Source organism: Echeneis naucrates, chromosome 14, assembly GCF_900963305.1.
Source record: "Echeneis naucrates chromosome 14, fEcheNa1.1, whole genome shotgun sequence".
Lineage (NCBI taxonomy): Eukaryota > Metazoa > Chordata > Actinopteri > Carangiformes > Echeneidae > Echeneis > Echeneis naucrates.
In genome coordinates this window covers 22,275,729-22,290,556 of record NC_042524.1, presented here as the reverse complement: position 1 = coordinate 22,290,556, position 14,828 = coordinate 22,275,729, and the positions used below count along the sequence as shown (strand labels likewise).

Genomic DNA, 14,828 nt, shown 5'->3' with positions numbered 1-14,828 from the left:
AGGGTTATTCACGGAGGATAGGGGAATGACCTCCGTTAGAGTATTTAAAAAAAACATCCAACCCTTCAGCGCCAGTCTGTGGAATTTTTTATTATAAGACGAGGACAAATTTTTAAACAGGTCTACTATATGAGAACCTCTCACAGTCTTTCCCTTATACACAAATTCACCGTTTGGAGTCCACCCGCCGTTGCTCTTGCTTAATTTCTTCATGATATAGGAAGCATTTTTACGATCGCGAGGAGCCAGGTTTTGCAGTACTTCAGAGACCGCGTTGTCCTGTTGTTGTCATTGTTGTTTTTGTTGCTGTAGCAACGGCTCCGCCTCTTCTTCTTCTGCAGCGGCATCGGGTGCAGGTTGTCTCTTCACCGCCCCCTCTCTGTCATCTTGTTTGTCGAGGATGAGATATCTTTGCAACAGGGCGTTGTATTTTTTTATTTTCTCGTAAGGGGTTAGTCCCGCCTTGTTTAATACAGCCCTCATTTTTTCATCCAAATCACTTTCGGCCTCACGTCTCATGGTTTGAGCCGGAGTTTCCGTACCCAGGACGACCGTGGGGCTTGACGTCTGCGTCAGTCGGCTCAGCTGTTGAGGGTTCAGCAGAAACATCTTCTGGCTCATTTTCTTTTTCTCTTCGTCTAATATAATGAGATGGTTTTGTTGAGGGGGAAATAATTGAGCGTCTTCAAAAGAATTCGGCAGTCCTTCAACAAATTTAATATTTTTATTTTTCTTCTGCAGTTCTTCGTACATGCTTTGATAAAAAGTATAAATCCATACAATATTCTCAGGTACACGGTTCATCACATGTTGACAATTTTCCAATAAATTTTTTACAAAAAAAGTTTTTCCACAACCGCTGGGTCCCACAATCTGGCATGAAACTGGCAGGACCAATCTAGGATCAAAATCAATTTCTTCAACAAGGTGTGACATTTTTTTCAAAACCAAAAGGCAAAGTACGACCAGTAGGCAGCAACCGTCTCTTGTCAAACACAACGCGAAACTTTTTCTGAAATGAAGAATTCTTTAAGAGAAATCCCCTTTTATCCCTTACAATGTTCTGTTGAGGGGTTTGAATGAACCCCTCTCCCTCCTCCCCACTCTCAGCCCGCTGTCTCACATAGCTCTCCACCAGTCGTTTGACGCTGTCAAAGTTGACTCTTTGACAGCTGTCATGCGTCTGCGTAATACCTTTGACTTTGAGCACCGCTTTTTTCTTGTTCCTAGTTTGATAAGCGTAACTTTTAGGACCGGCTGCGGCAAATTCTTGTATGCTGTCCCCGTCTAATTCGTCGGTCAATTCTCCCAGGTAGTTGCCCAGAGGCAGTGTGTTTTGGCCCTCTCTAGTGGTGTAAATGAGGCTGTCTGTGTCAAAGTAAAGAACTCTGTCCTGCATCTGCTCCAAGTAACCGTACAATTTTAATCTGCAGTAGGCCGTGGTGAAAGCGGCTACAAACACATTGTCTACCTTGTTGGGAGGGGCGATGTAGCGATCTCCGTGCACCCACTGGATCAGAGCCACTCTGTCGTTGATGAAGTTAAAGTATTTGACTTTGTGCTTTTCTGAAAACATTAAAGGGAAAAACTCTTCGGGTTCTGTGATGAGAGACGTCTGACAGAGGTTATTTCTCTGAGCAAACTTTCCCCAGAAGCTGTTGAGACACAATTTAGAAATTTGTCTTTTAGCCGGATTTGGTTTCATTTGGGAGGCGTCCAGCAAAATACCCTGATGTGTCTGATAGTCCCTGATGTATCTTTCCCTGCTCTCCTCATCTACAACCTCGGGCAGGTAACCCAAAGCCTCCTGTTTACCTTTCAAAAACGTCTGCATGTACTTTAGAAAGACGGTGTCGTCCCTGCGATCAAAGTGCCACACTTCTGTGATCTTGGCCAAATGATAGCCCATCTCCAAAGCCTTGTTAAACTCTGGCGTGACCCACACCCCCTTTAAGGCCCTGGCCTCGTCACTGTGAGTGCACGCCCCCTGCTGAAAATTCATCTCTGCGCAGGCGCGGCACAGAGTAAACACAAGTTTACCAGAAAGAGTTCTGTAGGGTAGAACGGGGAATAGCAAACCTCTGGACGGATACACTACGGCTTTGATTAGCCCAAAGTAGCTGCTGGGGTGTTCAAAATCTTTAAGAATTATTTCAGGGTGACCCAGAGGATAAGGGAAACTGCAATTTACATAGGGATACAGGGAGGTCACGTCTGACACGTATGATCCGTGTCTGCCTGTAAAGGCTGCATGTAACACAGATGCTTCTCGCTCCCTGATTCCTCCTCCTCGTCACAGGTGACCTCCCTGCATATTCTGCATTTCAATTTTTGACACACGTGAGGTTTGCTCTTGCCGTTCATAGTGACGTACCACTGTCTGTGACATTTTCTGGTAAACACATTACAGTCCAAGATCTTGTCTCCCTAGACTCACCGCCGCTATGTTTTGTCTGTTATGTAGTGTAACACCTTAGAATCAGGGTCTTGTCCTTTCTTGGAATGAGAAGACAGACTCACAGGTCATTTTATTCTGACTGGTTCTCTGTGAGCTTCATAGAGAGAAACACAACTTTCAGATTATTTAACACACTCCGTCTATATTGAAATGTGAAAACAGACTCAGCGGACCTTTCAGCCAAACCGTTTTTTTTGTAAACGTCATAGAGAGAAACACTGTGTATCTCATGTGAATATCATTGTCTTGTCAATATGCTCTCCTTTCATTACAACAGAGGTTTTAACAACGAACGAAAACCTACCTGTCTTCCACTCAGAGGAAAAGAGGTCCTGATTTACAAAGACCCTAGTGAGTAGCCCTTAATAGAGAGAAAAAAAAACCCCACAACTTTCAGATCATGTGAATATCCTCGCTCTTCGTGGAGAGAGATAAACACTATGTGTACCATGTCATTTGAATAACATACATTTTTTAAATATATATTGAATCTGCTCTCAACACTTTAGGATTTCCTTTCACCGTCAACCTCTACATGAATTTAGAGCTCTTCTTCTCATACCCGCCCTCGAATGATCTCATTGGTTGTGACCTCATCACTAGGGCCAGATCAGTGGGTGAAACCTACCTCTTCTCCAGTCAACCCTGATTTGCAAAGACCATAGTCATAGAGAGAAACACTCTCTTTCCATTTTCTCATGTGAAAATCATTGCCTTGTCAATATCCTCTCCTTTCATTACAACAGTGGTTTGAACAACGGACGAAACCTTCCTCTTTTCTTCTCAGCCCTGATTTACAAAGACCCAAGTGAGTCTTCATAGGGAGAAAACACAACTTTCAGATTATTTAAACTCTTTTTTTTATCTTGTTGTGTGAATATCATTGTATTGTCAATATCCTCCCTCTTCGTAGAGAGAGAAACACTCTGTGTCATGTGAATATCATTGTCTCGTCAATATGCTCTCCTTTCACTACAGCAGCACACGTCCTATCTCTTTGCTTGTCAGCCTGCAAATGAATTTGGTGCCATTCTGCCCATACCCGCCCTTGAATGATCTGATTGGTTGTGACCTCATCGCTAGGGGCGGGGGAACACTCTCATTGGTCGAGAGGGGAGGGGTCAAAAGGTCAACTAAGATCAAAAGACCTGTCAAGTTTAACGAGAAGGTGTTCATATTACTCTCTTAAAACAATACCCATAGGATGCTATTGACTGTATTTGCAATGACCACTACGATCTGATTGGTTGTGGCCTCATCGCTAGGGGCGTAGACACAGTAGGGGAGTGGTTAGGGTCGGGGAAACGCTCTCATTGGTCGAGAGGGGCGGGGTCAAAAGGTCAACTAAGAGTAAAGGTCCTGTCAAGTTTAAGATAAGCGGTGGAGCAGGTGCAGTCTGTAATGTAAGTATGTAAATGTAGCAAACACAGGTAGAATGAACCATCCGCTGATAAAAATCTGCAGAGTTGATAGGATGAGGGGCAGGTGAACTAGCTCTGTGATGAGGAGGAGGAGAAGTTAGGATTAGATCTAGGATTACCATGCCAACCAACCAAAGACAAGGAGAAAGGCAACACAAAACAAGAGCAGCAAGACCAGGACCATTAATAAAAGCCTGAATGTATATCTTATATATACTATAATAATGTATACCCAGATATATCTATCTGGGTTTTTTTAATCTTCTGGGGCAAAACCAAAGTAAAAATTTCAAAGAAATTTGTAAATGCATCATATTTTGAAGTCTCATTGTTGCTGTTGTTAATTATGTTCACTTACACTGTTTGCAAAACAGTTTCGAGTTCCTCTCTTGGGATCTCTGCCATCTGCTCATTTTCTATAAGCCATCAAGAGGAAACATTCCACGTGTACTGTATGACCTTGGTTTTATTTTATGCTGCACAGTTTATGTTTGTAATGTTGTAACCTGACGGGAGGTCAAACTTCAAATATACTGCAGAGAGCACACTGCAGTGGTGCTGTAAAAAGTGCAGAGAAAAGATATCATGATCTTAAAAGCTGTTAACAATATTTTGTGTGTTTCATCACTGGTGATTTTAATGTTTTTTGTTTCTCCGGTGTGTTTGGCACAATTCTACAGAAACCGCTTTCTGTAGGTACTGATTTTTATTTTATTTATTTTGAATTTCATATGTACACAAAAGCATCCTATTACATCCGCTCATTTACTACCATGTTCTCACTCTCTCTGAACCCTTTTAGCCATAACAACTCAGTGGAGAGGAGTGTTTATGGTTCCATCCAGCAAATAGAGTCAGTTGCATTGTTCATGACATGGAGTTACACAAGTTTTCCCCCTGGATACATTTATGGAAAGTAGGACAGTGGTGGGCACAAGCATTACTATTACTAAAACCCTTCGCTCTCTCTGTTTCTTTTTCAGGCCAGCCCTGCCCCAGTAATTGTCAACACAGATGCTTTGGAGTCAGTTCCTTATGTGAGTCTGAAATTTTGTGATCTTTTTATTGCACCTACACAATAACTGCAACAGGTTAAAGGAGGACATTTAAAAAGAGAATTAGTACTTTCTGCTTTGTGACTGAGTTTGAGATAGGAAAGTGTGTGCCATGTATGAGTTACACATTTTCATTGTGCAACTTATGTTAGTAAAAAAAAAAAAAAATAGGTCACAGTGCTGAATTATTGATGTTTATTGTGAATAACAGAGCAGTGCAAGACTTTCTAAAGACTTTAATCTTCAGCAGTTTGAACAGGATTTTACATAAAAACAAATATGCAAAGGCTGTCAATAGCAAATACTTGAGAGTGGGTTCCAGCCTCATCAGCCTCATCATTTGGGCTCACTTTTTCACTTGAACTGAAGTGTCAAGACTGTCATTCGCAACATTTAAACTGTGTACTATACTTCACCACTGATGCTAATTCAGATACAATTTGCTTCCCCCATCATATGAAGTTAGAGATAGAATCTGATGCCTTTCCCAAATGATACTCAGCTGGGAATTTGATATCCACATGCATAATGCATGTGAATAATGGCGGAAGCACTTGCTAGCAATTAATTATTTGAGTGAAGTTAAGCCTGATTCCTGTATTCCATGTTGTAAAAAAATATTAATTAACCATCACATTAAATAGTTTCCCTGAAGTGAAGCCTTTTTAACACTGGAAAACACCACCCTCACATTTAATGTGGAGTTGGCGCTACAACTACTTAACATCATTCTCTCTGAATACAATTTTGCATAATTATTCAACAGCACTTCCATATTTGAAGGCTTCAAAATTATGTCAATGTCTTGTTTAACCTTTTATTTTGTTTACCCAGGTCAACGGCACAGAAATTGAATATGAGTTTGAGGAAATCACTTTGGAGCGGGTGAGTAGTTCACATCCCACATCAGTGCTTGACCTCTACATCTACAGCCTGCCATGCTTTGGTGGGGGAATCAAGCAGGCTCCTGGAGGCTTTAAAATGCTCTGTGAAGGTGGGGGAAGTTAAAACATCCCACTGCTGTGCACTCATTGTCATTGGCTTATCTGTATATATGTCATGAGTTACTAATGAAATGTATAAATCAGGCACAGTTGGCACGAGCTTGTAAAGTTCAGAAGTAAAGACAGAAATATTAGTTTGGTGGTTGCCAAAAGAAACAGAGTAGAGGCCATTTTGACAGATCCAAAGCAATCTGAGGCAAGCAAGAAAGCCTGCACTAAGATTTAATACAGTGTTAAACCATATTCCAGTATCTCCAATATTTATTGTCAGATAATGAAGCAGAGACAAATCAGTATGATTTGGCTTCCAGATGAATGTGTTTGCAGTCAATATTTCTAAATACAATATTTCTTACTTAAGTCCTGGCAATAAAGAGCCAGGTTAAATCAAGAGAGACTCTGTGGCTGTAGTTTACAGTTGGAAACCAGGGTCATTGAATTAATATGAAACTGAAGACTCAACATGCCAACCATTTCGTGCTTTTGCTGAGAGCATTGAATCATGCATCAATATTTGATTATGTTTTGAAGAAATTATTCCTGGTTTCAACAAAAAGGTCTGTTTCGTAAAACTAAACACACCTTGCAGCTGCTTTGCACACAGTTGTGCCAACTATTGCCAAAGATTTATTTTATCCTTAATCATAGCCTGTACCCTTACCCCAGTTAGTAGTAGCTCACATGAGAGAAAAATTGAATTTTTTAAATAATCCACAAAAAACGCATCCACATATCTTGACTCATATGTGGATGCAACAAGAATCATTTGAATGAACTCGTGAATAAAGCGGGTACTAGGTCATGTGACCTAATTCAAATCAAATCAAATCAAATCAGATTTATTTGTATAGCGCCAAATCATAACAAAGTTACATCAAGGCACTTTACATATAGAGCAGGTCTAGACCAAACTCTTTATAAATTTATTTAAAGAGACCCAACAGATCCCCCGATGAGCAAGCACTTGGCAACAGTGGCAAGGAAAAACTTCCTTTAAGAGGCAGAAACCTCGAGCAGAACCAGGCTCAGGGGGGGCGGCCATCTGCCTCGACCGGTTGGGTTGAGAGAGAGAGAGAGAGAGAGAGAGAGAGAGAGAGACAGGCAGGCAGGCATTGGAGGGGGGGGGGGGGGGTGTAGGCAGGAACATGTTGTTGCATGAAGTTCATGGAGTTGAGCTGTAATACAGAATTCATGCTATATGGGACCAGCAGGTGTTGCAGGAACATGGGATGGAGATGAGTCACCACCTGCAGGATGAGGACAGGGAGAGAGAGGAGAGGAACTGGGAGAGACAGAGACTTTGGCAGAACATGGTTAGTAAATGCAGTATAAATGCTTAGAACTGGGTGAAACTGTTGTTTTTTTTTTTTTTAAGAAGGATGGTTTTTATCAGCGCATGCAAGGAGGGAGTTAGAGAGAAAGAGGGAGAGAGGGTGACAGGGAGAGACAGAGAGCGAGAGAGAGAGAGAGAGAGAAGCTCAGTCCTTCCCCCAGCAGCCTAGGCCTATAGCAGCATACCTAAAGAGTAGAGGACTTTTTAACTGTATGCTCTGTCATACAGGAAAGTTTTAAGCCTGGTCTTGAAAGTTACTAAAGAGTCCGCCCCCCGGACCGATGCTGGGAGTTGGTTCCATAGAAGAGGAGCCTGATAACTGAACGATCTGCCTCCAGATTTACTCTTGGAGACTCTAGGAACCACAAGTAAACCTCCATCTAGAGAGCGGAGTGGCCTGCTAGGACAGTAACGAACTATGAGCTCTCTGAGATACGATGGAGCTTGGCCATTAAGAGCTTTATACGTTAAAAGAAGGATTTTGAATTCTACTCTATATTTTACTGGCAGCCAATGAAGAGCAGCTAACACGGGAGAGATGTGATCTCTTTTCCTAGTTCCTGTTAATATTCGTGCAGCAGCGTTCTGAATTAACTGAAGGCCTTTTAGAGATTTGTTTGGACATGCAGATAGTAATGAGTTACAGTAGTCCAGCCTAGAAGTTACAAATGCATGGACTAGTTTTTCTGCATCATCCTGAGAGAGGATGTTTCTGATGTTCCTAATGTTTCTCAGGTGGAAGAAAGCTGCCCGACTAACTTGTTTTATGTGAGGGACAAAGGACATGTCCTGGCCAAAAATTACTCCAAGGTTTCTTACAGTGGAGCTGGAGGCCAAAGTAATGCCGTCCAAACTGATGAGATGATTAGATAGTATTTTTCTGAGGTGCTTAGGACCGAGTACAATAACTTCTGTTTTGTCAGAGTTGAGAAGTAAAAAATTTCCAGTCATCCAGACTTTTATGTCTTCAAGACATGCCTGCAGTCTGACTATCTGACTGACTTCATTTGGCTTCATTGATAGGTACAGCTGAGTATCGTCTGCGTAGCAGTGGAAATTGATGCTGTGTTTCCTGATAATGTTGCCTAGAGGAAGCAGATAAAGCGTAAAGAGGATTGGTCCAAGTACCGAACCCTGCGGGACTCCATGACTGACTACAGTACATGAGGAGGAGCTGTTGTTTACATGAACAAACTGATGTCTATCTGATAAGTAGGATTTGAACCACTTTAGTGCAGTTCCTTTAATTCCAATTTCATGTTCCAGTCTCTGTAGTAAAATATTATGATCTATGGTGTCGAATGCAGCACTAAGATCTAGAAGGAGAAGTATGGAGGCTGATCCATTGTCTGAGGCCATTAGAATGTCATTGGAGACTTTAACCAGCGCTGTTTCTGTGCTATGATGGGCTCTAAATCCTGACTGAAACTCTTCAAACAAACTGTTCCCATCCAGATGCTCGTGTAGTTGTTTTGCTACAGCTTTCTCAATGATTTTAGAAATAAATGGAAGGTTCGATATGGGTCTATAGTTTGCCAAAACATCTGGATCAAGATTAGGCTTTTTAAGCTGGGGTTTGATGACCGCAGTCTTAAGTGCCTGAGGTACATAACCCAGAAATAAAGTCAGATTAACCAAATCTAGAATAAACGGCTCAATTACATAAAAGATCTCTTTAAAGAGGCTAGTTGGTACTGGGTCTAATAGACAGGTTGACGGTCTGGATGATGAAACTATAGAAGCTAGCTCTGAGAGATTTAGAGGTGAGAATGATTCCAGATGTAAAAGAGGCGTCGCAGCTGATTCAGGAGTTGCTGTATTCAGTAGGATATTTTTATCTAACGTAGGCAAGAGCTGATAAATTCTTTCTCTGATCGTGGGAATTTTATCTGTAAAAAAGTTAATAAAATCATCACTGCTTAGAGCTAAGGGGATCACTGGTTCAACTGAGCTATGGCTCTCTGTCAGCCTGGCTACAGTGCTGAAGATAAACCTGGGGTTGTTCTTGTTTTCTTCTATGAGTGCTGAGTAATATGAACTTCTAGCACTGCGGAGAGCTTTTTTATATGTTTTTAGGCTATCTTTCCAGGCTCTGTGAGACTCTTCTGACTTACTGGAACGCCAGTTTCTTTCTAATTTCCTTGATGTCTGCTTCAAGGTACGGATTTGGTAACTATACCAGGGAGCCATCCTCCTCAGATTGAATACTTTCTTTTTGAGAGGGGCAGCATTATCAAGATTCGAACGCAGTGTGGCCATAGTGCATAGTGCAATTGACAAATTGAAAAAAAAAAACAAAACAAAACACTGCCCTATTACTTACTTGATACTTGATAATAACATGAATAAATCTAATCCTGTTTCTCTTTAGTGAGATCACAACATTGCAAATGTTTCCTTCATCTATGGGTTGACTGCTTCTAGAAATAGGTTAACCCTCACGAATGACATTTACAAATCTATCTTGGCATGCTGTAATCAAAATAAGTTTTCGCTTTTCTCACTGACTGGTCTTCATGGCTGCAGGGTAACTCAGGACTGGGTTTCAGCATTGCTGGAGGGACAGATAACCCACACATTGGTGATGACCCTGGGATCTTTATCACCAAGATCATCCCTGGAGGTGCTGCAGCAGAGGATGGGCGACTGAGGTGAGTCAATTACTGACTTCTTATCAAACCAAATCAAATTTATATGTATAGATCATCACATCTCTGTGATGAAGGCACTTAACATGAAGAGCAGGTATAGACCAAACTCTTTATGAAATTATTCAGCACTTGGCAACAGTGGCAAGGAAAAACTTCCTTTAAGAGGCAGAAACCTCGAACAGAACCAGGCTCAGGGGGGGTGGCCATCTGCCTCGACCGGTTGGGTTGAGAGTGGGAGAGAGAGAGAGAGCGAGAGAGGGTGAGAGAGGCGTGGGGCAAGGGGGTTGTAGGCAGGAAGTTCATGGAGATGAGCTGTAGTAGTGTGTGTATTCATGAAGATATGTGACCAGCAGGTGTTGCAGGAACATGGGATGGCGATGAGTCACCACCTGCAGGATGAGGACAGGGAGAGAGAGGAGAGGAACTGGGAGAGACAGAGACTTTGGCAGAACATGGTTAGTAAATGCAGTACAAACGCTTAGAATTGGGAGAAACTGTGATTTTTAAGAAGGATGGTTCTTATCGGCACAGGCAGGGGGCAGGGAGGGAGAGAGGGAGGGAGAGAGAGAGAGCGAGAGAGAGAGAGAGAGAGAGAGAGAGAAGCTCAGTCCTTCCCCCAGCAGCCTAGGCCTATAGCAGCATAGCTAAAGAGTAGAGGACTTTAACTTTTTAACTATAAGCTCTGTCATACAGGAAAGTTTTAAGCCTGGTCTTGAAAATTGCTAAAGAGTCCGCCCCCCGGACCGATGCTGGGAGTTGGTTCCATAGAAGAGGAGCCTGATAACTGAATGATCTGCCTCCAGATTTACTCTTGGAGACTCTAGGAACCACAAGTAAACCTCCATCTAGAGAGCGGAGTGGCCTGCTAGGACAGTAAGGAACTATGAGCTCTCTGAGATATGATGGAGCTTGGCCATTAAGAGCTTTATATGTTAACAGAAGGTTTTTAAATTCTGCTCTGTATTTTACTGGCAGCCAATATTTATCAAAAAAGAGGAGGAGGAGGAGAAGCCCTCTTTCCTTTAAGAAGAGTTCACGACAATCTCTCCCCCCATCACTGAAGACTTCATACAGTATATTGCTTTATTCCCGCTATACAGCTCTGGATTGTTTTTCTTGGGAAATTTACTTCAAATTAAGTGTAATTTTTCTGTCCCAATCCAAACCATTCAAAGATAGATTCTTTTTATCACTATGCCCCCCGTTTATGGAATACTCTGCCTGAAGATCTGAAGGTAACATGCAATATTAATATTTTTAAAAGTAAATTTAAGACCCACCTTTTTAGTCTGGCTTTTAACTAAATTTTTAATCTAATCAATTTTAGATATTTTATTTCATTTTATTCTATTATATATATATATATTGTTCAATTTGTTAAATTTTATTTGTCTTCTTATTGTTTTATTTAGAATTTATCTCCTGTGTTTCCTCATTTTATTTCTTTTTAACTCAAGATGGCGTTTCCTCAGTCCTTAGTTCATCAAGAGTTTGGTCTAGACCTGCTCTAAAGTGCCTTGATGTAACTTTGTTATGATTTGGCGCTATACAAATAAATCTGATTTGATTTGATTTGATCATCATCATCATCATGATGTAACATGAGTGTTGATTTTGTGAGTTTATGTGATCTTGTGTGTGTGGTGTTTGTGTGTGTATGTGTGTGTGCGTGTGTGTGTGTGTGTGGATGGGGTAGAGGTGGGGGGAAGGGGGGTCTTAATTTATCTTCGATTGTAAAGCACTTTGTGCTACATTTCCTTTTGTATGAAAAGTGCTATACAAATAAAGTTATTATTAAGTTATTATTATTATAAATTCTGTTCATCATATTAATAAGTAATCATTTCTATTGTATATTCACTATATTTTTTTTTGCACAAATTGAACATTAATCTTAAGAGCAGAGAACTCATGTTTGTTTGATGTTAGACCTGTAGCACAAACACCACAGAACCTTTATAGACTGCATGTTCACCTGATCATATTTGTCTTCATTTACCAGAACCCTAATGGACAAATTGTGTCATAACAGGAGGGAGCAGAGCACTAAATATACTTAATACCCCGGGTCTGCTGCGCCTGGACTGCTAGAAGCATTTTAAGTGTCTCATGGAGGCTGTTGTTGTGGAGAGGTGGGAACATGTAGTCAGGACTGAACCCACAGTAATTCCACCATTTTATCCCTGAAGTTCCTGATAAAAATACTGAATATTGAGTGTGTCTCATTCTACTTAACCTAAATTTAAACTTCTCTAACAGCTACTGTTCAGTTAGTCTCAACCAAAATATAAAATAATTGCATAGCTGGTACCAATGGTACCTTTATTTTTTGGTACTGTTCAAATGCTGAATATGTTCCACTGTATTTAAAAGCAATTGCAAATAGAGGAGATATTCAAGAACACAGATCTTTTCACTCTGCTTTGTGCTGTTGAAAGCATGCATATATTTATCCATGGGATTTTAATTGTGTTTGTGAATGTGTGTGTGTGAGTGGGCATTGATTCAATGGTCGATACTGTAGGGGAATTCAAAGCGTGCTGACCTGCTGATTTTTTCACACTCTTGTGCCACGTGCATGTGCTTACCCACACACTAATTTGACTCCTCTCTGTGTTACACATCAGACACACACACTGAAAAAAATTCACAAATGTATACTGTCAGCAATCTAAAACCACAGTACAAGTTACTGTGAGCAAGTACACAATCATTATATGTGAGTATCTGTTTGTATCTAAACTTAGCCTTTATTCATTTCAGTCAGGTTGTTACTTTGAGACATGTTCTTGTTTCAGCCAACATTATATCACCTTTAACTGTGCAGATTTAACCTGGTTTCAAGTTAGGGTTCTATTCTTCCCATGGTGCCTTGTATGCTCTCCAATAACACTCCAAACATGCTGGTATTCAGCACGGCTTTGCACCTCATGATGATTATTCATTCTTCTCCCTGCTTTGTCTCCAGAGTAAATGACTGCATCCTGCGAGTGAATGATGCAGATGTGTCTGAAGTCTCTCACAGTAAAGCAGTAGAGGCTTTGAAAGTCGCAGGTTCTATTGTCCGCTTATACGTTCGGCGTCGTAGACCAATGCTTGAGACCATCATAGAGATCAAACTCATCAAAGGACCTAAAGGTGAGCCCATGCACACCACACAGTTTTCCATTGGACTTCTGGGAACCTATACATTTTAAATGCTCAAATTAGTGCACTTATCACTTATTTATAGGTTATTTCAGCAATGAAAGTATTCAAAGCACTTCAGACAAGAACAATGTTTGACATGTAACACAGACAGGGATGGTTTGATTTGTGTCGTCTCACAATACTTGTAAAATTGGGTGGTTAGTTATGTGCCTAACTCAGTGTCACCTTTAAGTTAACTTTTATGAAGAGCTTTTCCATACTTATATTTTATATATCTTCTTATATCAAAACATCAGATTGACTTTTTGAAATGATTCTGTATTGAGTCTAAAATTTTCTGTTTCATTTAGATCGTTGATGTTATGAGTTTTATGAAGGACAATGAAATTGTTTAAATTCCTGAATGAACATTTTATTGAAATGGTGCAACAGCAAAAGCCTGTTACTTTAGTATTATTTACTCAGCACTTTTTTTGTAGACTTTAATGCAGTTGTATACAAAGAATTTCACATTCTGTTAGTCCTGTCCTTGAGAATGTGGTTCGGTGTTCAATCATCTCTCACAGTCTGTCTTGGCTGGCATAATGCAAGACTGGATGAATTGTCTCATGTCTCTGTCCATGGATTCTCAGCCTCAGACTGCAGCCATGATGTTCTTCTATGAATAACCCTATCTGTAAGAAATAAAGAGGAAATTATTTTTAAAAGTAATCAAGATGAGCAAGCCAAAGTAAATATAGTTCATCGTAGATTTCTTAAACATCACATAAATTGATGTTATGACACCCACTGGAGAGATTTTTTTTTTCAACAATATTTATTTTTATTTAATTTAATTTTTTTACAGACCACCATAAATGTCCTCCTACCCCTGATAACATACCATTCTCAGTCAACATAAATACAATAAATAAATAAATAAATAAATAAAGTAAAGATTAAAAAAATATTAAAATTGAAGAATAAACAAGGGAAAGACCAAATTAGTAAAAATAAATAAATAAATAAAGTCCTTATCTTTCTATTTTTCCTTTTGCCAAGTTATTATTTACAACCAAGTTACCCTAACTGGAATACAAATCCACATCTATTGAGATGTCTGACTGAAGATCAGTTTTTCAAGCTGATAGAAGTATGGGAGATTTCCTTGAAAACTTTTAGTAATATAATATAAAACATAGACAACTGGCCTCTAGTGTGTAAATGTTTTACTGCAAGCTGTTCGATGGTGAACAGTGGAGGTGCCAAAGTTGTTGGTTTGGGAGTAATAAAACTCCTGATTTGTAAATACTTAATAAAATGTTTTCTTGGACGGCTATACTTATCTATTAGCTGCTGAAATAACATTAGAGTACTTTCACTATACAGTTCTGCAATTTTGCCCCATCCTTTATCCATCCAGTGTTTGAATCCTGCAACATGCCTCCCTGGTTTGAAACTATCATTTCCCCAAATTCCCCAAACCTGACAGTTTTGTAGTTTCATTTTAAAAAGTGTGGGCCTTGTTCTGGATTAATATGGTGTTTTTAATAAATTAATTATGACTGTGTTTTATCAGCTTTTTTATTTGCAAAGAATATATAAGTGCAGTGGTAGTTTTAATGTGTTGTTTTCTATCTCCATCCAAGCAGGACCATCACTCACTTACTCATCTTCATCCGCTTTATCTGTATCCATGTCGCGGGTCTGCTGGAGCCAGTCCCAGCTCACATTGGGTGAGGGGTGGGGTCCACCCTGCACAGGTCACCAGTCCATC

General features: G+C 40.2%; 1 protein-coding gene across 2 annotated transcripts in view; it reads left to right on the top strand.

Moving 5' to 3' along the window:
- Nucleotides 1–14,828, top strand: part of dlg2 (discs, large homolog 2 (Drosophila)) — a 256,903-nt gene that overhangs the window by 164,577 nt on the left and 77,498 nt on the right. For both annotated transcript variants that reach the window (XM_029518553.1, XM_029518554.1), the window contains exons 7-10: nucleotides 4,863–4,916; nucleotides 5,769–5,819; nucleotides 9,798–9,922; nucleotides 12,891–13,060. In XM_029518553.1, coding sequence (XP_029374413.1) covers nucleotides 4,863–4,916; nucleotides 5,769–5,819; nucleotides 9,798–9,922; nucleotides 12,891–13,060 — 400 coding nt within the window. The remainder of the gene's footprint in view (nucleotides 1–4,862; nucleotides 4,917–5,768; nucleotides 5,820–9,797; nucleotides 9,923–12,890; nucleotides 13,061–14,828) is intronic.